At 40.5% G+C, this 27590-nt stretch overlaps 1 protein-coding gene across 10 annotated transcripts in view; it reads left to right on the forward strand.

Annotated features, from left to right (window-relative positions):
• The window catches only part of mef2aa (myocyte enhancer factor 2aa), a 68463-nt gene that overhangs the window by 16378 nt on the left and 24495 nt on the right, over positions 1–27590 (forward strand). For all 10 annotated transcript variants that reach the window (XM_086298578.1, XM_086298577.1, XM_086298582.1 and 7 more), the window contains exons 2-3: positions 7397–7611; positions 14448–14651. In XM_086298578.1, the coding sequence (XP_086154704.1) occupies positions 7558–7611; positions 14448–14651 (258 nt within the window). In that variant the 5' untranslated portion in view covers positions 7397–7557. The remainder of the gene's footprint in view (positions 1–7396; positions 7612–14447; positions 14652–27590) is intronic.

Raw genomic sequence — 27590 nt, forward strand, 5'->3', positions numbered from 1 at the left:
GTGAGGGTCATCTCTTTATCCTTGAGAAACTGAGAATCCATTCATTGGCTGGGCTTGAAAACCTGACTGACGCAAATGGATCATTGGGAATAGAAGTGTCCCAGCAGTAATTATGTTACAACGCAGCTGCCGCACACTACCACACTACCACACTACCACAGAGGTGGGTTGGGATGGGTGCGGGGTGCTTCTTTTAGTCTTGTTTCCCTTACATCTTTCCACATAGTTAACACAGTCATACTGTCTTCTCTCTCACACTTCCCTTCTCACTCTCTCTCTCTGTTGTTTTCTTTCTGTCTGTCTTTCATTGGCAAAAACTGCCATCAAACCTAAACACACGTGAGCTGCAGTGGAAAGTTTCTGACTAACATTTATCCTGATCTGCTGACTGAATGTCTCATCCTTCTGTTAAATTACTCGTATAATGAGGAAAAAGTTGGTATCACATCATGTCACCTATTTGTCACTGTTGTCTTCCTGGCCTCTAGATCCCTACTGCCTATGCCTTGAAGCTAAAGCAAAATGTCTGTTTCGGGGTTTTTTTCTATTCTCCAGGCCTCCGTGGCACTAAGTCAGTTAAAAAAGAGACATGAAATTAATGTAATGTCAATGGCGTTTTCTCACGAAACCCCAAGGCAGTTAGTCAAAGTCACCTTGCATAGTCCTCTCATCCCCTGACAGTACTGCGAGAGTGAGATGGAGGATGTCTGTCTGCTAAGGTTGTCAGCATATGATGTCCTTCAGTTACAAGTTGTTATATCCACTCATCGTCATTCATATTTTGCAGATTGAATACGTGTCTGGTGTTTATCTGAAGAGCGACATCATTTCCACTCAGTCGTCTATACAGTATGCTGTAGCCCACAGTGAAGCGTATTCTCAGTGAGAACAAGTTCATCCTGTGGGGCTCTCTTTCCTTTTGATGTCATTTTGCAGGTGATAAGTAGCTTTCTGTCTCCTGGTCCCTGTCTTACACCACCACCCCCCAGCCCAAGCAAGGTGCTAGCAGCATGGAGGATTGTTTGAACTTGCATTGATCCATTGTGGGATTACAGCTGGGTCATTGGAGAGTTGGACTGAGCTTCCAGTCATCAGGGCAGATTAACCACTCGCTGTCTGCTTGGCTGCCATTTCAGTGCAGGCACTCACTGCTGGCTTTGTGACTGTCCCTACATGCAGGTCACTGTTTGCTTTTGAACAATGCATTTTTATACTTTCTTCATCGAATTAGCTTCAGACTGATTTAATATGTAGGGAAACGTATTACCTAATGCAATAAGGCAAGAAACATTCTAACAGTGCTTAAATCTGTAAGCAACCTATGAAAGACTTGCCATTCCTGATTTCAGTCTCAGTGTTTTGGCCTGCAGGATCTTCTTTAGTGCAAACTGTATGAATTTTGTTTTTAACACGTTCAAGGTGTTCATATCATAAGCATTTTAGCCTTTCCTTGAAATGATATTCAAATCTCTCCTGTGTGAGAAATGTCACCCCCAAGCTATGCTTTACAGAGGAAGGGGAAGTGCTGCAGAAAGTCCATGTTTTGCAGACTGCCCCACCTCTCTACATTTCTCAAAGCCTCCTTTTTCACTTTTTTGCTCACATGCCCTTGCGATAGCTCATGTTAATTATGTCTCATTAGTTGCCTTGGAAACTGAGGTGAGGGAATGTATAACATGAGTTTAAAGAAAGGGAGAATTAAAAAGAGACGATGAAAAATAAATCATGAGAAATGGCATGAAAGAATAAAAAAAAGAAAGAAGGGGGAGGGCAAAAAAAGGGGGGGGGATAGAGAAAGTGGTTGTTAAAGGATCAGCCGTGTGTCAGATTAGCATCAGGAGACATTAACACTAGTGATGCTGCTGGGGCCACAATACTGCCTTTCACTGCTGGAGAGGGAGATAAGCGCACTCTCACAAAAGGGAAGAGGGAGAGAGTGTGAGAGGGCTGGCTTGCCTCCACTCCCCTCAGGCCAACAGCCCCATTTACAGGTACAGCACCTCCTGATTAAAGCGAGAACAAAGAGGTGGATGTTCATTTCCTACTGCGCTGGTGTCAAGGCGCCATTGAAACAAATTGGTAAAACTGTGGATTTAGGCCGCTTCGCTTTATGTCTTCAGTCTGCCAGAAGCTAATCATAACCGAGCCACAATGTTGACACTTTGAGTTTGATACACTTAAGAACGTCGTCATGGATTATTTCACAGAATCTGTGTGTCAATGCACATCAGATTACCGCGTGAGGCTGTTGCATGCTCGGGAATGTACTTCTGTCTTAATCATGTTGTTTATATATTAACTTGAGTTGTGAGCACCGTGATTCATTCTTATGTAACCATTGGAGTGTTTGAATAACTAGAAAAGGCCTCTGCCTGCTAATTGTAAAGTGAGTGGCCAAAAGCATCCTGTGCACGTCGTCCGGCCTATGTAATGATCCTTACAGTAAACACAGTAAACAGACAGGGCAAAGCCACGAGAGATGAGCCTCTGTTGTTTAGTCTTCGACTTACATTCAGGATGATAATAAGGGGAAGGATCAGAAGGGAGGGTATCCCCAAGGTGGTCCCTCCCTTTCTTCCTCCCCACTAACTTGCCCCGCTCCCTCTGTCTCCCCCGCAGAGGGGCACTTTGAAAGGTCCTGAATAACAGGAAGTCGAGGGGCAGGAAGTTAAGTTTTGTCTGCCCACGGCCTGTGGTAGGATACTGAGGCTAACTCTGCCTTGCACAGGAAGTGCAACTGTCACGGCTATGCTTAAGACTTTGGCTGCTGTCCATCACCTTCAAAGAAGTTGAAGCGCGCTTGCTGCGTATAGCTACATATGGTGGGTACGTCTTTAACACAAGCCACATAGGATGAATCTTCAAAATCTTCTTTGACAAATTCTTATTATATTATGACGTTTGAGATGTTGAGTGAAAAAAAAGTTTGTAGTTTATAAGCTTCGTTACAGACTAACTGCATAGCGCTGGCCTCGTTTTTTGTTCATTAGGTACATCTCACAACAGAAATGTAATTTTATGTTACCTTTTATATAGGGCAGCAGATGAGAGAGTAATGGTTCAACTTTGTGTGGAATGAGCGCAGGCTTACAAGGAGGGAGGGAGGAGGCTGGATCCAGTAATTACACTGGGAATTGAGCATGTTTTATTGATTGTGAAAGGGCTAGACCTGTCACCAAGCCTCCCAGTGTCTCAGTGGTCCGTCTTAAGGGAGGAGGAGGAGGACTAGCATTCTTGTCAGTTGACCAGTGTCGCACCTCATCACAGAGGATCGCTGCGGCTCTGTTAATAAACAACTGCAATGCTTAGTCACTTGTATAGGCATGGCATATTCTAAAACTGCACGTTTGTTTAACAGCAGGTATAGTAGGGGATGCCATATTGACTTTATGTCAAACTGTGGCCGTTGCTACAGTGACATGTTCTCTGCACATTGATTTATGTGTTACAAATGTTTGGTAAGCATCTTTCAGAAGTGCTGGATTGGTTTATATCAAAGTGGACCAGGTGTGTCACATCAAGGTCTTTGTAATGTAGTGTTGTTATACAATGTGCTGTTTTGTGTGCACCAACTAAAGCTTCTCCTAAATGCAAAATCATTTAGTATATGTGTGGCTTTTCATGAAAAAGCTCGAGGTAATGTTGGATTCACAGTAGATATGGTTTCTGTACGTGGAGGCAGCCATTCAGATATGTGGGTTTGTAGAAATGTTTCCTGCAGTGTCTTTATGAAACTTCAACATTACAATGCATCAACCTCTTAATGACAGACAGTCAAGAAGAGCAAAAAATGTAATGCTGGAAAAACTAACACTAAAGCTAACATTAGTGAGCCGCATGAGTCATTTCTAGTTTTACAGAACTGGAAACCTTGCACTATCTTCCAATCAGATTATTGTGCAGCACATGCAGAAGGCAGAGAAGAATAAGTGGTAGTATTAAACATGCGATCTTCTAGCTGTAAATCAACAAAGCGGAATAAAAAAGTGTATTTAATATGGAACTTTGATGCTAATCCATTTACCTTGGTCACTATCAACACCGTTCATCCATTTCCATGCATCTTTGTGCAAACAAGGTGACTTCATCTTCTTCGTCTACTTTGCTACTATCCACAGAATGTTTTATAATTTACTGAGTGGAACCTTTTGCAGCTGGTAAAGGACCAATGTGTATTATTTAGTGGCCACTTGCAGTGAAGGTAAGAAAACAAAAACCCAGTTATCATTTTAAGGTAATTTTACACAAATTAAAACACTCAAATCGCTGCCAGTAGACTTCCACTAAATCACTCTGCTGGAAAGAAAGAGGTTTTACTGTTGACAGTGAGTTTACAGGAGACAGCTGCGTGACTATACTGTACATTTTTTCTAAGGTGGGCTCATAGCCTCATATGGTATCCTGGTTCTGGTTCAGTGCTTTTCTCCTTTTATGTTTATTGTCTATGTCTCTGTTTCCTACGCACATGCACACTCACTTGTACAAAGAGCACATGATTTAGGCCATAAACAGATACTCTGTCCCATTCCAACACTCACGAGAAGTTAAGAGTGTCACGCAGAAACACGCACTTTGCTACAGTGCAGACATTGTTCTACTTTGTAATCTGAACATCTTCTGACATGTTTATCCGGTTGGTAAGACCAGCTGAATTATCCCACTCACTTCAGGACGTTGAAATTGCGTTATTTATTCTACGCCAAAGTATACTGTGATAACCACAGTAACACATCAGTGATTGCTGTTGTTCAAGTCTTGAAAATAATGTTTTGTTAGTCAAAATCTAAAGTGGCTAGCTAACTTGTGATGAATATGGACACTAAGTTTGGAGCGTGGCACACCTGCAGTCTGAAGGCTCTCTCAGCTTGTCATTTCATATCTGTGGAAGATAAAATGTCACGACACAGCCTATTATGCCTCTAGACTTGAACTGTCCTCCGGTGACAGCTCCTCTGCAAAACGGGAGGAAAGAATGTGTACGCGCTGCTTATACTCGCATTACACTGAACCTATTCACATATGCACACACTGAAATAACAGGCCAGTGGTCAGTTCAGACTAGCCTTGGCAAGTGATTAGATAAAACATCTCAAAACTGACACCATATTCACTTGCACAGATAAAACTTAACAAACACAGAGGAGGAGCAAAATGACGTTCTCATAATCTTTGCAGATAAAATGCACCAGGGTGGTGAGTTTTTCTTTCAAGTTTTGAACTTGTTTGTTTGGTGTTGAACTTGAAAATCGCATTTATTTTACTTTAAAAGAAGTAAAGTCACTGAATTTGGAAGTGTAGCTACTGTATTGCTACAGTTGTCTCCCATACTAATATATTAAACTTCAGGGTGGCCAGTGTATTTCTTTAGTGGAATAGACACCCTTTGCCCAGGGCTCCCTTTAATTCAAACATTAGTTTGTGTGTAAAATGCTGAATGAACAAGAGCACTGTCATTCTCCCTGGCCTGTTGTGATGTGGTTTGGGGAAATTCTTTGTGGGGGTTCAGACAGTTTCTTTCCTGGCTCAGACAGCCACGCGTGGGAAGTTAGCAAGGTGATCTCAGTCAAGTTTGCCTACAGTGGAGCCCCGATTCAGACAGCCAGACACCATAATGCCAGTCCATCTGTAACCCATAATGACTGTGTGCCACTGCAACTGGTCATTTTCGTTTTCACTGCCAAATCGGCCCCTGGCTTCCTCACCTCGCAACTGCTGACTGCATCTAAAGGCCTGAGTTGTTAACCTTTCTACATTTGTACTCATGGGGGAAATATAGTTGTTTGGACATTTTCTATTTGCTGGGTGTAAGTGATGGATGTGCCTCCAGGGAGGGGGCTATATCTCTTCTTCCAGAGAAGTAGAGACAGGACAGAGTTAGATGTTCCTTGGGGAACACTGTGGTCTGAACCACTGGCCAGGTTACAAGCTCATATGGGAATATATTCCAAATTCTTTTTATCCCTCTGGCTTATCCTATAACCCTGGAGATTTCAACCACCCTATTGTAAGACCAAACTATGCTCTCCCTCTTCATCATCTTAACAGCAAAGCTGGCATCAGTGTAACCAAGCTCAGACCGTAAAAAAAATATTACTGGCTGAGGAAGGTACAGGTTTTTTCAAATAAATCAATTTGTTTCAGGAAAAACTCTGCTATCAAAGCCAGTTACCAAAAACGTTAGTTATGCTATGTATTGCGCATCATTTAATCCCAGTCTGTCACTGGTGTCCCTTGATAACTTTTATGTAGCCAATATAAACGTTATGGGATAAAAAAAAAGATTGAACTACTGTACATTTCATTCTGTAAACCCAGAATTAGAGAAAGGGAGTGTCATGCATAGAGTTCAACTACTCTGTTAAAGCCGCCAAACCCAACCTGCTCCCTTTAGCATCGTGTATGCCTGCTTTTAACTGTGTGTGAGTAACAATCCAGATGGTCCCTCTCCTAAGAGGACACAGTGTCCATAATTTGCCTTCTCGGGACAGCATGATCTTCTTTTGAAAACTGGCTATGTGTACAGGTGGTGGAAGACTAAAAGTTTTTGTTTAATAAAAACCTTGCATTCTGTGTTAAATGTGTGAAATAGTGTTAAATGTAAGCATAAGACAAATGCTAACTTAAAGTAGGTGAGTATACTAAAAGTTTGGCATTTATAGAAATGCACTTCTTCACTTTCTTTGTGGAAGAATTTATACCTCTCCTCAAAGTCAAATGAACAACTAGTTTCTGGTTATCTTACCTTAGCTTAACTTATTACAAAGCCTGGAAATAGAGAAATGGTTAACCTGAATCTCTGTGAAGGGAACTAAATTTGCCTACAAGTTCAGAGCTCACTTAGTCACACCAGTTGAAACCAGTTGCCAGGCAACGACCAGAGACTCCAGGAAGGTAGTGCTCTCAGCCAAGAAATAACCAAGCAAATAACCCTTAATAAGATATTGAATTGTTTTTTTCCCCCTTGACTCTTAACTTTTTATAGACTTAGCACAGATTGCTTGCTAATTGGTGTACTTCAGAGGTTCTGGGGGGGTGTAGTTTGTCACCTTTGGACAAAAGTTTCCATTCGCTTTTCTAATTTAAAACACCACCTGCTTTGGTATTAATTTTAACTTTGTCAGAAAAATATAAAATCTAACAAAATGTCAAACTGTTCTTTCAAAATATGAGCTTCTAATAGGAAAAAAACACAATAAATGTCAAGGAGACTTGCCTTTCAGTGATTTCAGCTGTGGAACAATTGAAGCAGTCAAAGAGATAACAGCACGCTATTCAGGTCTCATAGTTTCTGTATGTGCTTGAGTACAAAATGCAGAACCCTCTGGTACTTTGGGAGATGTTGTTGGGTGTCATATTAACTTTCAGTTTTTCTCTTTCTCTTTTGGTCCTCTTTCAGATCCTGGTGTGGTCTGCTGAAGAACAAAGAGTGTCTTGAGAAGTGTGAGAGCCAATATAAGAAGAGAGACTTTTCCACAATGTGCTAGGAGAGAGGAGGAAGAACGAGTGTTGTTATTCTGATATTGTTGAGGTGTCAGAGAACCAGGAAAGGAGACAGCCATGGGGCGAAAGAAGATACAGATCACGAGGATCATGGACGAAAGGAACAGGCAGGTGAGTGGGACAGAGATAACAGTTCATCTATATATCTATGTTTGTCTGTGTCTAATCTAAGACTGTTTTAAAAGATGCTTCTGTATCTTTACATGCTTCTCTGTATCTATCTGACGGTTACAGTTTTTCTCTGTTTTCCTTCTTGGAAAAGTTCAGCAGCTGTCATGGTGTGCAAAGATCTGAACAGACATACCTCCCTCCCCAAAGTCCCAGCCAGCTGAACAGGGACCATGACATTTCTTTGTCAGTGCGGTCGCATTTACAGACATGATTCCCTTGCCACCCTGCAATTTCAACCAGAGAAGTTGATGAGGCAGCAGCAACTCTGGGCCGCAGCGGGGACCTCATGGCGTGGGAGTGAACTGAGTGTTGCAAGAAGTGCAGCGGGCTGCCTGTGGCCTTCCCACACTGTAGGGCTTGTCCCCTGGCCCGGCAGTATGGCTGGGGCCCTTTGCTGTAGCCCTGTGTGTTTGCAGCTGTTTGGTAGTAATTAGGAGCAGCCACTGCACCACAGCACCCTCTCATTTGTAGGGTGGGTCAGAAGGACACACAGCACCCTTCTTTGCCTTGGCCTCGCTGGTCCCGACTAGCCACAAAGCGGGAAAGAGCTGGAATTCACTCTGTCTGCTCATGTTAAATATAAACTCCTAAACAGCAAAACAGTAAAAAACAGCCTGGGTCTGTTTGAAACATGAATAACAGGTGCAGATATCTATAGCAGAAATGGTATGTCTTATTTAGCTACGCTCCCTATGATTTAAGAGCTAAGTTAAGGAAGCATGTGCACTGTTTCTGACAAATTATACCAATTAATGCAGATACATAGGTTTCCTGTATCTAGATAGAACGCATCTGGTTAACATCGGCTAAACATGATTAATTATGTGGTAATATGCAGTTGGTACTCTGACTATGTTTCTATCTGTGCGGGTAGCAGTAGTAGTCAAGTGTAAAACAAAATTCCACAGTGTGGGCCAATTATCAGCACTACACCTGGTTCTGGGTGGGTTCCAAATAGGGGGGTATTAGGGGAATCGGTCTAAGCTCGTTGGTGGTATCCAAGCTCTATTCAGTGACCTGTGACATGAAGGAAAAAAATAACATAAAGTTATATGAAAATAGGTTGGTTTCTGATTGCTAAGCGAGCAGGTTAACTCTTCAGAAGATCCATTCTTTGCACTGCATATATGAGGCGGTGAGGGGACACATTTTGCAGTGTTGTTTTATGGGAAAGTAAAGCTGAAGAGCTTATTATTAACACGCCTTCCAAAGTCTAGTGTTTGCATCAGATTTTAAATGTCTGACTGGATAATTTGTGAGAAAGTTTATCAGCAGCATGCAGGCATTTCAGCTTACATTTAGCATTTAGTTTGGTTTTAGCTGGCTCAGCAGAGAATCTGCTGTGACAATAGGCTGTGCTAAAATAAAGCTTTGGTATAAGGTGATGTATGCGTGTGGCTTTTTTTTTCCTCTCTCGTTTTTTTTCCGTGGGCCATGAAGCGCACAGTGCCATCTCCCTTGGGCGTGCTCCTAACCAAGGGGGAATAGCCATTAGCATATGTTCCCCATTGTCAGGAGACAGTTTAAATCTTTGCTGTTAGTTTTCCATAGTGTAACAGTGAAATGAAAGAGGTCCTTAAGTGGACTAATTAGACAGTATTTCTATAGAGGATGTTGTGTAAGGACAACAGGGGCTCCCTTGCATTGTCTCTGCAAGTGTTTTAGGAGGGTTGTTAACCCTTCAGGATTTATAACACTGTGTGTGACACAGGCTGAGACGGTAAGTAGTTACAGCGTAGTGCAAGCTGTGAACTTCGCAGGTAGGTTTATATTCTAATGAAGTGTGTTGTGCATGTATGACAAATTGATGTGTAACTGTTTAATACATCATGTGTAGGGTAGAGTATTTTTGTGCCGCTTTCTGCTGTTTGACCTGGCAGAGATGCACTGGAGAACGAGACATGGAGCAAACTGAGGTCGTATAATGCTTACTGTACAACTGCAAAGAGCCAGTTTCTGTTCCATGGCTTGGCTAAATGATGGCAGCAGTAGAGTCATCAGCTAGACCGACTTTACTGATTGCAAATGAATGCAAGATAACAACCTGCACGATTCTTCTGATTTGATGTATTCACAGCAATTATTACCTTTTGAGACACAGACAGGTACAGGCATCATGTGCAGATTGAAAGGTTCTTATATTTTCCTCTTTTACTTTGAGTTTCTAGAAGACTGGACGGACCAGTAAGAAAATTTAGCCTTCAACAATAGAAAGTCGTCATTCTTTCAGACTTCAGAGGTTTGGAACTTATCTTCTTTACAAAATAACAATAGTAGGGCCAAGAGCACTGAGCAAATTCAGTGAGTTTTACCTTCTTCCCAAAGCAGCTGTGATTTTTGTGAAACTATAGGGAGAACAGTAGTGAAGAAGCCAAGGTATGCATCAGTCTCGTAAGTTAGTGTACATGTTGGTGAGGCCTAGTGAGCAGTGTCTAGTGACGTCCTCTGGATGCCATTAAGCAGGCTCACTGGGGGTAATTGTCCAAGTCATTAAAAGTTTGATGATTTTGCTGCTGGGTGGAGGGTTGCCTGCCCTTGCTGTGGCTCATTTTGGATTTTGCTCCAGCACGTCAAATGCCTGTAGGCAAGCAGAGACTCTCTCTCACTTACTCTCCAGGGAGCAACACAGCACATAGCGCCTCTTTTTCAGCTTTCACTCAGTCCTGAAGTTCTGAGCAGTCATTGTTATATATTTTTTTAATTGATATATATTTTTGACACTTAAAGAGTTTGTTGATAGACAATGGAAAGAACAGAAGAAAAGTGTTAAACTTAAGAGCCAGTGCATCTGCACTGTTTTCTTTGTTTAAGATGATACGTGGATTTATTAAAACTGTGAGGCAGAAGCATGAAGTAGCACAAAGCGTTACAGACAGGTTGTACTTTGAGATGAATCTGTTATTTGTTGCATCATCTCTTTATTGTTTGGTGTGTGAAAGTCCAAAAGGAAAGTGGAAATAGTGCTTGTGTCCATTAATTAGCTGATCTCGTCTTGGTTTTAGACAGGGCAGCAGGTTTACTTAGAGTATATTGAACACAACACACTTTCTCAGTTACAGTTTTCAATAAACAGAACAAATTAATTATCCGTTAAATGCATCATTCTTGTTATTGATTAGAGATATTTCCAGGAAACCTACTTACATTTTGTTACCTTGCATGTCATCGTCTCCGCTAAACAGGATCCGTCACAGCTACTGTAGGTTTCAAGGTCAATCCCACCCACTGGATTAGCCCATTGTGCCTTCGACTGTCCACATGGGGTTCCTCGGGCTGTTCTCTCTCTCAGAGAGAGCTGATCCAGGCAGACAGTCACAGTGGCCCTGGCTCATCTCCTAAGCCCACACACTCTGCCACTGCGGAGCCAGGGCAGCAGCCACAGGGCCTGGGTCACTCTGCCAGCTGGTGCCAGACTTCACTGTCTCTGTAGCCCGCTCTCATGTCTGCCATGGGGGCTGTCAGAGGTGACATGAGGTTCTAATAAGGCCGCTAGCTCCTCACCCCTCTGAAGGTGTTAGTGACTCAGGCATCTCCTGCCATGCTCCAGTCACAGCTGCACTCTCAGTCCCAGATGTCTTGTTTGTCATCTTGGCACCTCTGCCTGCGGACAGACATTGATAGACCATTTGATTGACAAGTCAGTTCTGTGTGAATGTGTGTATTGGAGTTTGTTGTAGCATATGCTGTTATATGCTACACAAGTTTCCGTGGCAGAGCCTGTCTTGTGAATGTTGAAGACAATAAAACATAAACCAAATACAGCAGTAAAACGTAACAGACCCATGCTTGTATGTTTACACTAAAGGTCTATACGTTGTGCAGTTAAACTTTCCATTGCATTTTACCAGCTAAGCAGGTCTATAATTATTTTTAACAAACAGGCCACTGTATTGCTGATGAGACCAAATTTACTTGTTGCCGTTCATATGCAGTTTTTTAAATTTACCCCTCGAGTATGATTTTGTCCATTCCAAAGAAGGTTTCCCCATTACCTGAACTTGCTATCACTTAGGGAAAGATAGAACTGCAGCAGCATTTAGTTTGGTCTGCTATAAAAATATAAAAAATAAAAAGTAAATTACCTACCTCAATTAAAGCTCTATAAACATAGGTTGTGGTGGTGGGGCTCTTGGGAAGAAGGTAGAAATGCAGAAAGTGTGAATTGAGAGTGGAATTACTACTTTATCTAGACTTTGAGAGAGCTTCTTAAAACATCAGAGAGTTTTCAGTGTGGCAGAGGCTCACTGATCTGCTGGGTATTGTGTGAGCTGTTAAAATGATAGCAAGCCTAGAAAGCTGGGATCACTTAAATGTGTTGGAAGTTTAAATGTGGCCTGTCTTTTTTCGCCATGGCATACGATTTTTGTGAAAAACTGTAAGATGCACTGGTACAGTGTCGTGTAGAATTTTACAATACTGAGGCTAATCCTGTCGCTGTGAATTACATGAATTAGTCAGGGAGTTAGACTAAATTTGCACCACATCTTACTGCAGGAGCGATTCGAAAAAATGCTAAAACCGCATCGAGTGTGTTTGTGGGTGTATTTGACTCGGTTAAGCATAGGAAAGCTTTGCCATTGAACCTCCCACTTGACCTCAAGGATGTCTGTGGTTTTCCACTGTCGCACCAGTCACCCCAGAAATGATGGGGGTGGATTGAGGTTTGTGCATTTGTGAATGCTGGTCCATATGCCCCAAACCTTTTTTCTGTTTTTTTTTGTCCTTTGCGTTGTGACCCATCAAATTTAGATGGATGTCTTACATGTTCTAACAAAAGGATAAAAATAGGGCAATCAGTTACAAAATAACCTAAGTGTGTATGTACAGAAGAATAATATACTTGTCACATTTTAATGGAAGTGTGAGCAGTAGCTAGCCCTTGTAGAGTTACTCTGTCTGTGGCTGGGGCAAGGACCAGGTCTCAGTACTGCTGCTGAGGTTGAAATGAAGCGATGCCTGGGTCAGCAGCTCTGCACTCAGCACAGCCATGCATCCAGGTGGAACAAAGTCTTCGCTCAGCATCTCATCCTGGGCTTCCTGCTGAAAGGTGACATCTCCATGGCTTAACAGGCACATTCATCTGCTAAAAAGCATACAATTTGTTAATCGTTTTCCCGCGTCACAGTCGCTGCTTTCCAGTTGGTTAGGCAAACAAATACGCAAGCGGGTAAATGAGCGAGTGGGCATCGCTGGTGTTTAATCAGAGGAGACTAGTATCAGGTGGTTACAACTCCAACTAGATAGAAAGAGGCTGGTCCCGGCTTGATCCCCCACTGTGTGTCCACCTTGACAAACTCACTCAAACACTCTGTAACTGTGATTTGTAAGGAAACATGTTATTTGGTTCAGCTTCTCCTGTACTTAAACCTTGTGATTTTAAGAAATTTCATGTTAGAATTTTGTTTTGTCATATGAGCTTGAATAACATTTGTGCAGTGAAAAGAAAATGACAGCAGGACAGGCTCCGGTGTGTCTATAACAGGAATAATGATCCAGTGTAATTACCTGTAGCGTGGAAGATTTAAAATTCATTTATCACAGCTGTAGTGACCCCGCTGCCTTAGCGGTTACACATACACTATGCAACACATAAGATTATACTGCATTATACCAGTTAAAATGAGGGTATAGCCGCGAGCTGTGACCAATTAAAGTTGAACAAAGCAAGCTCATCTCCTCAACTCCTCTCTTAGTAGGTCAGTAAAACTGATGGAGGATATAGACCCCGTGCACTGCTTTGTAAGACGGAAAGCTCTGAGCGCAGCTTTTACTAGCACATTCTCAAGCCACAATTTGACAAGACATATGCTGTGAAAAGTCAGATTTTAAAAAAGCAACGCATTTCCAAAACAGATTTCTGCACACAAGCGAGACAACGGCTGTATTTGTGTCCAGTTTCCTCACTAATAATGTTTTTAGTTTGAGAAATGAGTGTAGCTTACTGTAAAGAGGTAGTGTAACATAATGACACATGTGAATTGGTGTGAGTGACCACAGAGACAGAGCTGCAGAGCTACAGGACAGAAAGTCACTTTGCAGAGGGTTGCGTTACCATTGGAGTGATGTATGACCCAAAGTCCCATCTGAGAGCTCGTGTTACAAGGCTTATGCTGCACTACAGAGATAGCTTTCCGTATATGGAGACAGGGGCTACAGTAATGTATGGACCCCTGTTGTTGCCAAAGCTCTGACTCAGCTTGCTGACTCGTGGCTCTAACCCTGACCTCTGGCCTGATAACTAGACATTTCAGATATGCACTATGTTATTTCAGTTGTTACTAAAGCAGAAATGAATTTGTTATCTGTCACCTTGTTTACAGCAGTGTTGTTGCCTTTCTTATCTTGTGTTACCATGCTTGTTTCTAATGTTTTTTTTCTACTATACATCTCTGCTGCAGTTCACTCAAGTGTTGTATTTATGTTGCAATATCAGCTATTTAGCACATGGACAGTTTACATACAAACATTCCTTTATAAGATCCACCTGGATCGATTATACGCTGCTTACAGGGCTTAATGCAGAAGTATCTAGCAGTTTTACAGACAACACTGACAGTGGCTGTTATTATTATTGTTGATAGTACTTCTCTGCATTTACGTGATGATTTTAAATGTATTTCAAAAAAATATGTAAATGCCCCTTTTACCACTAATAATCACACAGCAACTACTGACTACAGCTTTTCGTTGTAATGAGAATGCTAAAGTGCAAATTAAACCAAACTGTGTGTACAAATAAAAATGTTCTCCGTTGGCTGCTTTCTGTGTTTCCTCAGGTTACCTTCACAAAGAGGAAGTTTGGCTTGATGAAAAAGGCCTATGAGCTGAGCGTACTATGTGACTGTGAGATCGCCCTCATCATTTTCAACAGCTCTAACAAACTGTTCCAGTACGCCAGCACAGACATGGACAAAGTGTTGCTGAAATACACAGAGTACAACGAGCCCCACGAGAGCAGAACCAACTCTGACATTGTAGAGGTGAGCAAGCACCGCTTTCTTAATTTGCAATAAAAAACTTCTTTCACACCGTGCCATTTTAACCTCACACTGAGCATGTAGTTTATCTTCCTTATGCTTATTTATACAAAACATATCCTCGGGTTTATGCAGGCTAAATTATTTTATTGCTTGGCTTCCACTTTAAAAGACGTATGTATTCTTTGATAACCATTGGCTTGGTTTGTAAGTGCTGTCAGGAACAAATAGCAGTTTCCTTCTAGTCACCATTCAGATAGGGCACAGGAGGTCTGCACTCTCTGATAAGTTCAGCTTCTCGTAGGCCCATCAACTGACGTGGAAAACCTGTCTCTGCACACTCATGCACACAGTAGCTGCCGACCACCATTGCTGACCTTGTTTCCCATAGATACTTTACCTGCAAGGCACAGCTCTCTGGCTACTCCTCAGTACACACAGTTAGCTTGCCCAATGCTGCAGTATTTTTTTCAGAGAAATACAGTGTTTAGTACATTCCATACAGCTTTATAAAACTCAACAAGCACTTGGGTTTCCTGGCAGCTCCTGCATGCCCAGCAACTAGCGGAAGAGTAAGCCACTTGTTATGCCAGCATACAAAACTGTCAGCCAAAAGCGTAAAAGCCAAAGTAAATGAGAATAATTAGGGATACATCCTGTTCCAAACATCTTGCATTGGCACATGTGTGGTTTCTCAGCTTATTCAAGATCTGCTTTAAGAGGCCGGTATCTTCATTCTGACTAGATGAAAGCACACACAATGTATGTTAATGCCTATTGATGGAATCCACACTCTCAGTATGAAGTTGCCCATTAATCTTTATTGCTATTATTTGAAATAGACTTAGATGATAATTTTCTGCAGCAAGACACTTTTTAATAGACCATGCAAACTGCTACATCCCAATTCTCTGTTTTTACTGCCACCTGCCCACTAAAACATACAGCATTTTTATTACTCCTGCACTATTAAGAGACATTAAGAGTTTAAAATGGGCCAGAATGGATAGAAAAAAAATCAAGAATGCCAGTTTAAAAAAGACTTTCACTTGGAGGAATTAGTGAAATTACATGCAGCATAAAGGAGTCAGCTGTGGCCCATTATCTTTTATTTATACTGCTGCTGCTTGTGAATTACCTGCTTGGCAGAGCTGCACAAGAGTGTTCTGGCATCCGTACACTCATGCAGTCACTCCTCCATCAGGGGCCCTCAGAGCAGAGCAAGGGCTCACCTGCATAAAAAATACATAAATACTTTCCTTACATAACAGTGACCACAGTTTTGCTTTTGCTGTGACTCTGGAGGCTGTCTTATTACAACGAAGACTTCCCGCAAACACCTTGCACTGAGAGTCATGGGATTTTTTTTCACCACGTATCAGCCGGGTCAATCCACACCACGCTCTCTATCTGTGGTCTGCACATGTATGTTTATGTGAACAGCTTGGTGTAATTGGAATGTACATTTTTTGGTTCTCCTGCTGATTTTCCCACCTAGTACTGCTGGCTGACCCCATCAAGCTGCCCCTCTGTATAAAAGGCGAGAACAAGCCACCGTTGTCCCGGCTCACTCGGCCAGTGTCTTTGCAGTTTATAACAAATGCCCCTCTGCCTGCAAGCTGTGTGGTCAGGGTTCAGATGTGAAACAGAGCTGAAGTAACCAACCCAGTCCACTTAACAGCATCAACACACTGTCTCACTATTCATTCTTCAGAGAGCTGTGTCTGAGGAGCCTGATAGTGTGTGGAGGCTATGACCCAATCATAGACTGTATATATGCATGTAGAAGATAGTTCTAGCCACTGTGACGTCACCCATGAACTCCCGTTTTGATGTGCCAGTTTTAGCATTATGACTGTCATTGTTTTAATCATCATCATTAGCCAGAAATGACCATATTTGATGGATTGCTAAGTTATTTGCTAATTCTAGCAAACGTACCTGAACTTACTAGAACTTCACTTAGCTTTCAACCAGGGGCGGATCTAGAGAAACTTTCTTAGAGTGGCATGGAAATCAGATGGGGTGGCAAAATCAAAGCCATTTCTTTACACATATGCATGTGTTACAATTTAAGCCACATGCCAACACAGTAGATCCGCCCCTGCATTTAACACAATTAGCCACAACTGAGCCATGTTATTTGTTATGCAGTGGAGAGGCGTGTTTCGCTAACTAGCTGCCTGGGTGGCTCTCACCTGTCAACAGCTCATAATACATACATTTAACAGTTTGTCATCCATCCATTTTCTTAACTGCTTGTTCATTTCTGGGTAGTGAGGGGGTGGGATCTATCTCAACTGTGATAGAGTGATGTAGAGGTTTCAGTCATAATGAAGGGGAAAATGAGCTTTTGAGGCCAAAACTGTGTTTATTTCCACTGTAAAAGTGGCCACTTCAGGAACTGCAGCTTTGTTTGCATTTCTGTGCTGGCTTTATTTTCCAGTCCAACAAGTTCCCGCTCAGATCTGATCATATTTTAAGAGAAAGCCTAATTTCGGCTGTTTTTTTTGACCGTCTTTGCTGGTGAGCACTTTCCCAGATTTTGTGCTTCACCACAGCTGTACAAATCCTTGTACACTACACAGAGGAGCTGATGCATTTATAATAATGGGAAGAATCCACCCCTTCCTCATTTATCTACTGAAATAGGCCTCACATGAGGGCACTTACACGGGACACTTATCTAAATTTTTAAATTGTGTTAAACAAGTCTTTGCTATAAAAACAGCCATGTGCTCATTTGTCCTGTTTTGGAGGAAAGAAAAATGCTCACCCACTTTTCATTGGTAAGACCTTTCCATGTGAGAAACCAAATCAAAGGTCACATTCTTGCTCAGTAGTACCATCTGTAGATAAAGGCTGGGCTGTGCAGTGTGGGAGAACAGTCTCCATGTTTTCCACAGATGGATGCATGCCTTGGCCACAGTTTGATAACCCAGTGGAGGGCTATGGACTTTGTCTCAAACTTGGCTCGCAGTCCAAAGCAGAGCAGTAGGCTCAGATTTTTCTACCCTGGTTGTGTGTGTGTGTGTGTGTGTGTTGGTAGTTCTTGTCTGCATGTGCTAACCTTACCGTCACTCCAGGCGAGGGTGAGCAGTGGTGTAAAATCTGTCTTTTTATGAATTCACCTGTGTGCATCAAACAAACCTTTCACCGCTTTTACTATTAAAGACAGGTGGGTGTTTTTATACAAGCTACTGTTTTAATTTGTTAAATAAATAATTTTGCCAGAATCACATGGCCTGAGTGACTACCAGCAGTGTCTCTTACTGTAAATAAAGACGACTTATTTAGCATTTATAGCTCATGTTGTCTCAGTGTATTCTCATGCATTAGGGTTATTCAATGTAACAGTGGACTAAGTCGGGTATTCCTGAATGAAGTTTCCATGGTGTTGTTTCTATTGTGTTACTTATTGAATTCTGTTTATTCCACAAATGAAAATGCTGCTGTTAGTCATTAGATTAATCTAATAATATTTAGTCTTACTCTCGTCTCCGCTTGTGGAGCTAATGAGATTTGTGCTCTGCTATAACCTCACGCTGTGTTTCTGCACACAGAGAGATCCCTGTGTCTCTCCAGGAGAAACCTTGAAATAAGATATTAACTTCACAGGCATAATTTGGCATCAATCTGTCCCCTATTTAAGCAATTCGATGCAATTAAGGTATATGGTATAGGTTAGCATTAATCAGGTTTGCAGACACATGGAATAAACATTAATTGACACTTAAGTCTAATCTGATGAAATCAAGGTTGTGAATAGACTATAATCAAATTTCAGGAATGCGCTCGGAGTGAAATACCGATACCTTTTAAATACCCAGAGAGTGCTATATGCAAAGAAGTGACTTTTTAGCGCTCCTTTTCATGTCTTTTACCCTGATGGTTTCTGAGAATAAACAGCGTGAGATCATTCATAGGGAAATTCTGCTTATCATACTCATAATAAAGAGAGATGGTCATTGTTATTGTGACTCGGGGAGAAAGGGACAATTCCTTCTGTATTTATGAACGAGCAGTCCCCCCGTCTCACAAGACCAGTACAGTGAGAGGAAATGAGCACAGAATTATCAGGTAATTTCCATTAGGCTTTATTTCATGATCACTATGAACTTTTGTCATAAACTGAGCTGTATTAATAAGGTATGTAAATGTTGACCATTACTGAATGTCACACATTGTGTGCTGTAGATTTCGCGACGACAAAAGCTACGCATGCATTTATCACAATTCAAGGTTTAATTTCTCCTCATTCTGCGTGTTACACTTTAAATGATGGAGACGATCATTGCATTAAGTGATGAGCTGTGCCTCGCAAGTGTTTTTTTTTTCTGTGATTTACAGCTCAAAGCAAAATAAATATTATTACCAGTTATAGAATGAATCCCTTGAAAAGCTTTGGGCTGAATGGGCACCGGGAGTTTCAGACAGGAGATATTTATGTTCGTCAATCAAAGGCTGAGCAGTGATTAAGGCTCATTTCTATCCTAATGAATGCAAATTGGCACATCTGCTATGGTGGTCTAGCTGTCCAGACTCTTCAATTAGCATGATTGATCAATTATCCTCCTGCTGGTGGCTCATTGGAAATGGAGGCTGGGGAATGGGCCGGGGGTGTATGGATGGGGGGGATTAAGGAAGAGAGATGGAAGAACATGAGAAAAAAAACAAGCAGAAAACTGTCTTAAGCCTCCATTCAGTGAATGCGATTTCTTATTTATTACTTTATGAGAGTGGAGAAATAGCGGCGAGTCCTTTTACTCAAAGAAGGCTTCTTTTTTACAGACATTTCTTAAAAATGAACGCTTCAAACTACACTTGAAAAAGCTGTGATTTTTATCTTTGAACGACTTCTTTTTGACAGAATGAATAATTTCCAAAGAGCTGATCAGAGATCAGAGAGATCAGATCGGGTGCTCAGATTAAAATTGAAAAAATATATTACTTTAGCAAATGTGTTAACAAAGTCAGGCTGTGGCTCCGGCTTTGTTTAATACTTTATTTGTTTTACATGGGGGAAAAAAAGCCCAACACAAATTGCATTTGAATTTGTTCTCACCCTTCATCACCAGAATTACTGATCAAATATTTATGAGAGAAAAGAGCTTTAGTCTTGCAAATATTTAATAGATCAGCACTCAGTCAACTCTGAAGTCTGTCTAGGATATTGTGCTGTGCAGATTATTTGTGTTGGTTTTAACAGCAAGAACAAATACTTGAATATCAGAGTGAATTGGTGAAACTACTCCAAGTACCAGAGGCAGCTTGTCCTGAGCGTGTATTTATAATTGTGCTTTAAATTGCTATTAGTGCTACATGATTTACTCAAGATGATGTCTTGCCAATTATGTGTCGTGTAGATTGCTGCTGAGCAACATGCACTGTTGAAATTGCATGTTTTTATATCTCGACGTATTGATTTCAAAATGAATCTTAATTTATAAAAGTAAAGCCTCACATCTCAGAAAATAACAGTAAAGTGTGGTATACTTGATTTAGAGTTAACAGGTGAATACATACTGCACACAACTCAAACACATTTCATTGCAATGTTGACCCTGTGCTAACTTGCATATGACAAATAAATAAAACTGAAAACAACTCTGACAGAAGCTTCACGTTTATAGAGAGACCTTGAAATGTTAGCTAACAGTAGATTGTAGGGCTGCTCGATAATGGCAAAAATGATAATCACGATTATTTTCACTGAAATTGAGATCACGATTATTTGACGATATTTATTTAACCCTTTAAGACCTACTATAGAACCAAGTCCACCAGAGCTTATATTATTTTTATTTATTTTTTTTACAGGCTGTAGTGCCATTTGTGGGAGCATTTCAAGTTGCTATACATCAGTACAACTGTTATAGCCCATATTTTAATAATATGTATGCATTAAGTCCATAGTAATTACATAAATTGCAAAAAAGTGCAATGAACTACAAAAAAAATTGAAAATCGCTTTTGTTTTGTTTACATATATTTCTACTTGGAGAAGTTTAAGAGGTTTATCCCTCAAAACTTTAAATACAATAAAGTTGCAAAAAATAGTTTCCCACCACAGGAAATTTATTTTGAGTGTCTTCATAGTTTTATTTTGGAGATACAGCAATTTTTATATACTGCAGGAAAAACAAAAAACAATCCTATGATGCAAATTTGCAAAGAAAACAGCATGTGCATCATTTCACTGTGGGAAGTGTTACGAACAGCTGATAGGAACGGCAAAGCGTGTTTCTGGAATATTATGTTTTTGTTCCTGCAAGCGCTTTTTATGCAGTTTTTGCAAAGCTATATGTGGAACGAAACCGTGACCGAGGACAAGCTGATGGCATCAGATGTAAGTACAACTCCTCCGGTTTCATATGCAAAACAAATTATTGCGCTAGCTTACACGGTTCAGGTTCTACAGGGATTTAAAAATAGTTACGCAAAACGGAGCGTGCTGCTCTGACCGGCTTTAAAGGGTTAACAATGACTTTAAAAAAATAATATAAAATAGTGTGCAACACCACTGAAGTTTTTTTTTTTTTAAACTCTTTTCAACCAACGGCAGTCACTCTCCTCTCCAAATAACTTCTGCTTAGCTTTCTGAGCTTCCCTCGGGTCCTCTTAATCAGCGGTCTCCACCCTTTTTTGCGCCACGGACCGGTTTATGCCCGACAATATTTTCACGGACCGGCCTTTAAGGTGTCGCGGATAAATGAGGGAGGGGCTAATAATCGGCTCAGTCATTTTTAATGATCGTTGAAAGCCCAGATCGTAATCGTGATTAAAATTCGATTAATTGAGCAGCCCTAGTAGATTGAAATTTATATTTCGTGCATCTGCACTGGCGGCAGTCGTGGTGGGATTAGCTCACCTGGAGTTAGGGTTTAAAATTTTTAATTTTAGTGGTCAAAGGTCAAGGTCTCTGACCTCATGTCGATCCCAGTCTTGCAAATAATTAGAATCGATCACCTGGAAGTATTTTATCACATATAGCACAAAAATCCACTTGGACTCAGACATGAACTGATTAGAAATAGAAGTTCAAGGTCAAGGACAGTTTTAACCTCACTAAACATGGTCATAATTTAAAGTGCTCCTATTATGCTCATTTCTGTTTCTGCACTTTTATTCTAGATTTACATCATTCCTTATTCACGATTTACCCTCTAGTGGGCCTTGGTGCAGCCCCTTGGTCTGAAACAAGCTCAATTAAGCCAACTTCCAAGTGATTGGCCGTCTTGTGCAAGCAGACTATATTAAGGCCATCACCTTTCTTTGATGTCAATTAGAGCTAAGAGTTAAAAAAATCCCTTTGAAAAACCAAGCATTCAGAGCGGTCTGAGCACACAATTTCTGACACGTGTAATTGAAATCTTTTGAACACAAATTGAAAAGATTAAAAGTCAGCTTTACTGCAACAGCATGAATTTCTTTGCAACTTCTGCTGCAACTTGGCTGATTAGTGGAGACAATAGAGAGATAAAAATTCTAGTTTCTTCAGGAATTTCATAGTGTGACAGAAATGTGGTAGTGAGATTTTTATGTTTTATGTCACAGTGTTTAAATAAAAAAACACATTAATATAAATTTCTTTTTAGACATCCAAAAGTTTTATATCCAAACATATTTTAAGGGCAATAAAATGATTATTTATTTCTATTCATGCTTTTTCTTTAGCCCTACGATACTTGCTTGTTTCTTTATCTCTCAGGTATTATCTCATAGGCTACAAAATGTGTTTGGTGGATACTGCAGTTATTGCACTGTTCATTCATTGGTCACTTAAGTAATATAGTAATAGGTATGTGCTGCCCACACACGTACACATTATGAAAGTTATTCATACCGATGAAAAAGAGTCTTTTTCACAACAAGTTAACACACATAGCATACTTTTCTGTTTGGAAAATGAGAGAATTTCTCCAGGTTAGAAAAACGGGTGGTGGTATTTTGAATGATATATGGTCAGTTTTGCAATTGTAACATTAAGTCGTTCAAGTTCAGCTACACAGATATATTTACTTAACTGAAATTTAGAATTGGGGAGAACTGAATTAGTATAGAATTTTATTTTCAACAACACAATGTTTGTGCTAAGTGTCGGGTGGCTATATTAAGTGAACAGATAGCCACTCAGTAATACTAGTTTTAATTGTTGTTTGGATTATTACTTGTACCTGACACCAGTCAAAGTTTTTATGCATGTTTAAAGATTTTTCATTGTCTTGGTTTCATTTCTGCAGAAAGTTGTTTTTTTTTGTATGTTTATTTTTTTTTTTTAGTTTGCTGTTAAGTGTTTCTATATTCTGCTGTCATGAAAAACATAAAGACATAGCATTCATTTATTAGTTTTCTCTTTTGCTCTCTCTGTAAGTTGGTAGTATCCATACTTTTCTGGTGTGTTTACAGTAATGTGTATACATTAATATATGATATATTATGATGATATATAATATATGATATTTCAAATATATATATATGATATGCCGGTGAAAATGTTTTGATTTTGACAGAATTTCCCTGTTGTCTGAAAAGAGGCAAAACAAGCACAAGTTGCTGTGTTCTCTGCAATGAGCGCTATTTAAAGGAATAAATAAATAGACCGGTTTAATGACTTCATTCTCAGTTCTCTGCAAAGCTCAATATCTGCCTCAGCCCTTCACCAGTATCTTTCTACTTTACCCTTTATCTGCACCATCATCATCCTTTTTGGTGTTTCGCCACAGACCTCACAGCAGCAGTGATGAGATATCCCTTTTAAGCTAAATCAAATGTCATTGCTGTTGACATAGATTTATTGGGTTGATGTTGATTTTCCAGGGCTTTTCAATATATGTGAAATTTTCAGCCAGCCCATTTTTAATATTACAGAAAAAAAATACATGTAGTTTGGGGCTTCTATGACTTATTGAAGTGATATTAAAATTATTTTTTATACTTAATAACTGTAGGTCACATACAATACTGCAGACCAACCTAAATATGATGTTATTGTGTTTTGGAAGTTTTTGTTTTGAGTTAATAGAAGTTTTCGGTGATACTGCATTGTAATAATGAAAATGTATTTATTTTTTTAGTTTTTATTTTAGTGTCTTCTCCTTGTTGCCACATAAATATGAAACCTGTCAGTCAGTCTGTTGTCTCTGGAGAGGTTGATAATGTAGCAACAAAGGCAGCCATTAATTAGTATTTCTGAAATCCCATTATCGCCTCTTCATTTGGCGTACATATAAACAAACAGTGTTGTTAAGATGATGCACTTCTTCCTGTCTGTGTGCACAGACTGTTTTTTGGCGGGGGTTTTGTATCTGAGGGCAGACATTTAACCTTTGGGCCTGTGTTTCCGGCCAGGTCGGCTCTACAGTTAACTTTTGTTGAGTGTCAGAGCCAACATACTAACTGTTATATACATACAAGATAAGAAGTTATTTTCAGATTAGTGCAGTGGGATGAGATAAAAATAAACTCACACATTTTATAGTAAAAGCGGACGATTTATTTTGGACTACTAGAATACTTCTGATACATTTATAGTTCCAACAGAGGGTATAAATTTTATAGCCTCAGAGAGTCTACAGTATATTTAGAGTAGAGATACCCAATGTGGGGCAAAGTGTAAAAGTAAACTCTATCTAAATAAGTACTTAGCTTATGCCACTTGATGTCTTCATATCTCTCACAAAGGAGTCTGATGAGAGTTTTCTGAAAGGTCTTCTCGTGCCACAGCGAGCAGTATTAATGGTTCTGTTGCAAGCAACACGCTGTGTTTCAGAAGTGCCACTTTTTATAGGACAAGGACTCCTTTTCCTCTGGGCTTTTAGCGAAAAAAGGTCATCGGTCTTCTTTTGTAGTGTAATAAAACAGATGTTGCAATGCTCATGCAGATATATGGTTAAGCTATAGGTGACTCTCTAACACGTGTGCTCTGCTGTGGAACTGATACTTTAAGTAGTTGTTACCCAATGGCATCTTGAAATGTAGTTTGATTATTGGGTAACTAGCAGTATCCCTTTTCTGTAGTTGTCTTTTGAATTGCTGACTGGCTTTACTCCATAATCAAGCACTGTTTTTCTGTGCATTTTAAATCCATCATGTACTACATCTCATTGTTTTATTATGACTCGGCTGTGTGTGTATGCGATTCCTGTTACCAGGTTACTGCTAAGAGATTTTTGCTTTTGGCTCATGTCGTGCCTCATTGATGTCAGAGCTCTTTTTCCACCCTCTCAACTACGTTGCATATGTGTCATTTCAAATGGAGGGTCTTTTAGTGAGCATCTAATGAAAAGAGATACAACAACAACAACAAGGACCACAAGACACTGTGTCTTATTCTAAACAGTACTTTCCAGTGAGCTTACTAGGACTCAAGGGTTTCAAGTGTGTTCAACTGAGGAGAGTTTTCTCCAAGCATGACATCCCAGTGTATTTCAGACCCAGCAACACGCTCAGACAGAAACTGGTTCACCCGAAAGACAAAACGCCAAAACACAAACTTAGCAATGTGGTGTATGCTGTACAGTGCAGCGAGGAATGCTCAGACCTCTACATTGGAGAGACCAAACAGCCACTTCACAAGCGCATGGCACAACACAGAAGAGCCACCTCCACAGGACAAGACTCAGCTGTCCATCTGCATCTAAAGGACAAAGGTCACTCTTTCGAGGATGCCAATGTTCACATTTTGGACAGAGAGGACAGATGGTTTGAAAGAGGAGTGAAAGAAGCCATCTATGTCCACTGTGAGCGACCATCTTTGAACAGAGGCGGGGGTTTATGACACCAACTCTCTGCCATCTATAATCCAGTTTTGAGATCCCTTCCCAGACGCCTTAACGCCCACTCACATCCTGGGCCATCTGACCTCAGGAATTCGCATGATAAGGTGGGGCCAGGTTTCACAATGAACACACCCGAAACTCTGGCTGGTGGGACCCACGCCTTGGCTCAGGCGATTAGAGGATCATCAGGGGGTCCTTTTGTCCCTCTGTGGGGGGAAACTCCCACTAGGTTTATATCTGGGACTCTCCACCATTTGACCTTAGAACTGAAGAAGCTTCTCGGATGAGAGGTGAAACGTCTTCAAGCAACTTAAAGAAGTCCAGACGCTTTTCTTTGCAAGCTCCTTTGACTGTTCAACTGAACACACTTCAGTTAACTAAGGAGAGAGTTATATTTTTATACTCATTAAAAAATTTCAGTGTTAAAAGTTGTTTTTATCTGATTTTTGTGAAAAAGTAGCGTCACCACAAATGTCTTTTTTATTTTGCTAGGAAAATGAAAAATAGGTGTAAAGTTTATTGAAACATGTTCAAACATACATGAGCCGTATATAAGGCAAAAACAGAGCCTGTAAATCACCTGTTTCTTCAGGACAGTAAAGTGTGGTATACTTTCAGATACATTTCATCTATTGTGGATAGTTCTTTAGGCCTGTTATGTCTTCTGACGTCCTCCACATCTCCAGTTTCCTCAGATATTTGGGAATAACTGTGTTCTCATTGGCATTTTTTAATAGATTTAATAAAATAATATTTTTGCATTAGGCTGCTAGTAACAAAGTGCCTAAAAATACAAAATATATGTAATATAAAATTGTTTAGTTTTTTGTTATGTGTAGGCACAAAGTGGTTCAACCCTTTAATTAAATGTCTTTTTTATGCTTGACTGCCTCATTGGTCAGTTTTAAGTGGTTTAACAAAGAGAAGTGTATTCTTGTGAAAATGCTGAGGTATAAGGACTGGACTGAAAATTAGTCAGTACGCAGCAGATACCCAAAGAACTTTTAAAGACCTTCAGAAAGCCTAGATAACTATTGATGGACATGTTTTTTGGCACCAGTGCTTAGATGGTATTTTTTAAACTTGTTAGATCGATTGTTGAGAAATAGATTACATTATTATGCATTTTGACTTTGTTTGGCTTTTTTCTTGCACCTAGCATCAAAGCACCCCAACCTGTCTTCGCTTACTGTGAATTGTTCTTTTAAAGTCACTGCAGAGGCATAGCTGCCCTTGGAATTTATTCACCAGAAATTAACTTAGATTTCTTTGTCATCAGACATTTTATTTCTTCTGTTCAACATAATGGACATGATTTCTTTCAACATTTTATTCTCATGTATTTACTCTAAAAAATGTTTCCTTCTGTACCTGTTATTTAGCAGGAAATTGTTTTCCTTTTTTTCCCTTTTTTTTTTTTTTTAGCTTTAATTGCTTTTTATAACATTTGTGGTGTCATGATTTTACTTTACTATATATTTCATAGCAAATAACACAAATTCTGTGTACCATAGTGCCTCAAAACTGAGCTCAAACCACATACTTGTCATCAACTATGGCACGAACCACATGAAATAGGTCATACACTAAGCTGGCCTAATTTGGTTTGATCTAGTTACAGATCAACAGCGATACTAGTTATGATAAAGATTAGTAGAACCTCAAGCCATCGACTCCACCCTCGATGTTCTTCAGTGACCTTGCTTTCGTTCAAAACAGCTTCTGTGAGTTAGTTCGTGCAACAATCACTTTGCCCTTGTGCCCCCCTCCTCCTATTGTGCATGCTGTGCAGCCAACCCCTCCTGCCCAGGGGCGAGGACAGAGCAAAGCCTGCTGGGATGGGGGGGGTTAGCTGGCACAGTGCCACCTTCCCCCCGACTGCCCGGCCTGACTGGGAGCAAAGAGGGAGGCTGCTGTGTCTCAGATTGATGAGGACAGGTCTGTGGTCTGGGTATAGAGTGTTGCAGAACAGACGTCCTGCTGGCACATCCTGCCCTCTCTGCCGCACGCCCCCCAGCCCTTCGTACTCGCCTTATCGGAACTCCTAATTGTCCTTATGAATATTTTAGAGGCGAGCAGGAATGGGAGTTCAGGGTTGGGGGTATGGTTTCAATGGCTCTGACAGCTAATGATCCACTCAATGACCAGAGAAAGAGGGAGA

The sequence above is a fragment of the Aulonocara sp. 'chitande type north' Nkhata Bay genome, linkage group LG7 (assembly GCF_057382095.1).
Source record: "Aulonocara sp. 'chitande type north' Nkhata Bay isolate Kocher_YH1m ecotype deep benthic linkage group LG7, A_spYH_male_GT1.1, whole genome shotgun sequence".
In the NCBI taxonomy this organism is placed as follows: domain Eukaryota; kingdom Metazoa; phylum Chordata; class Actinopteri; order Cichliformes; family Cichlidae; genus Aulonocara; species Aulonocara sp. 'chitande type north' Nkhata Bay.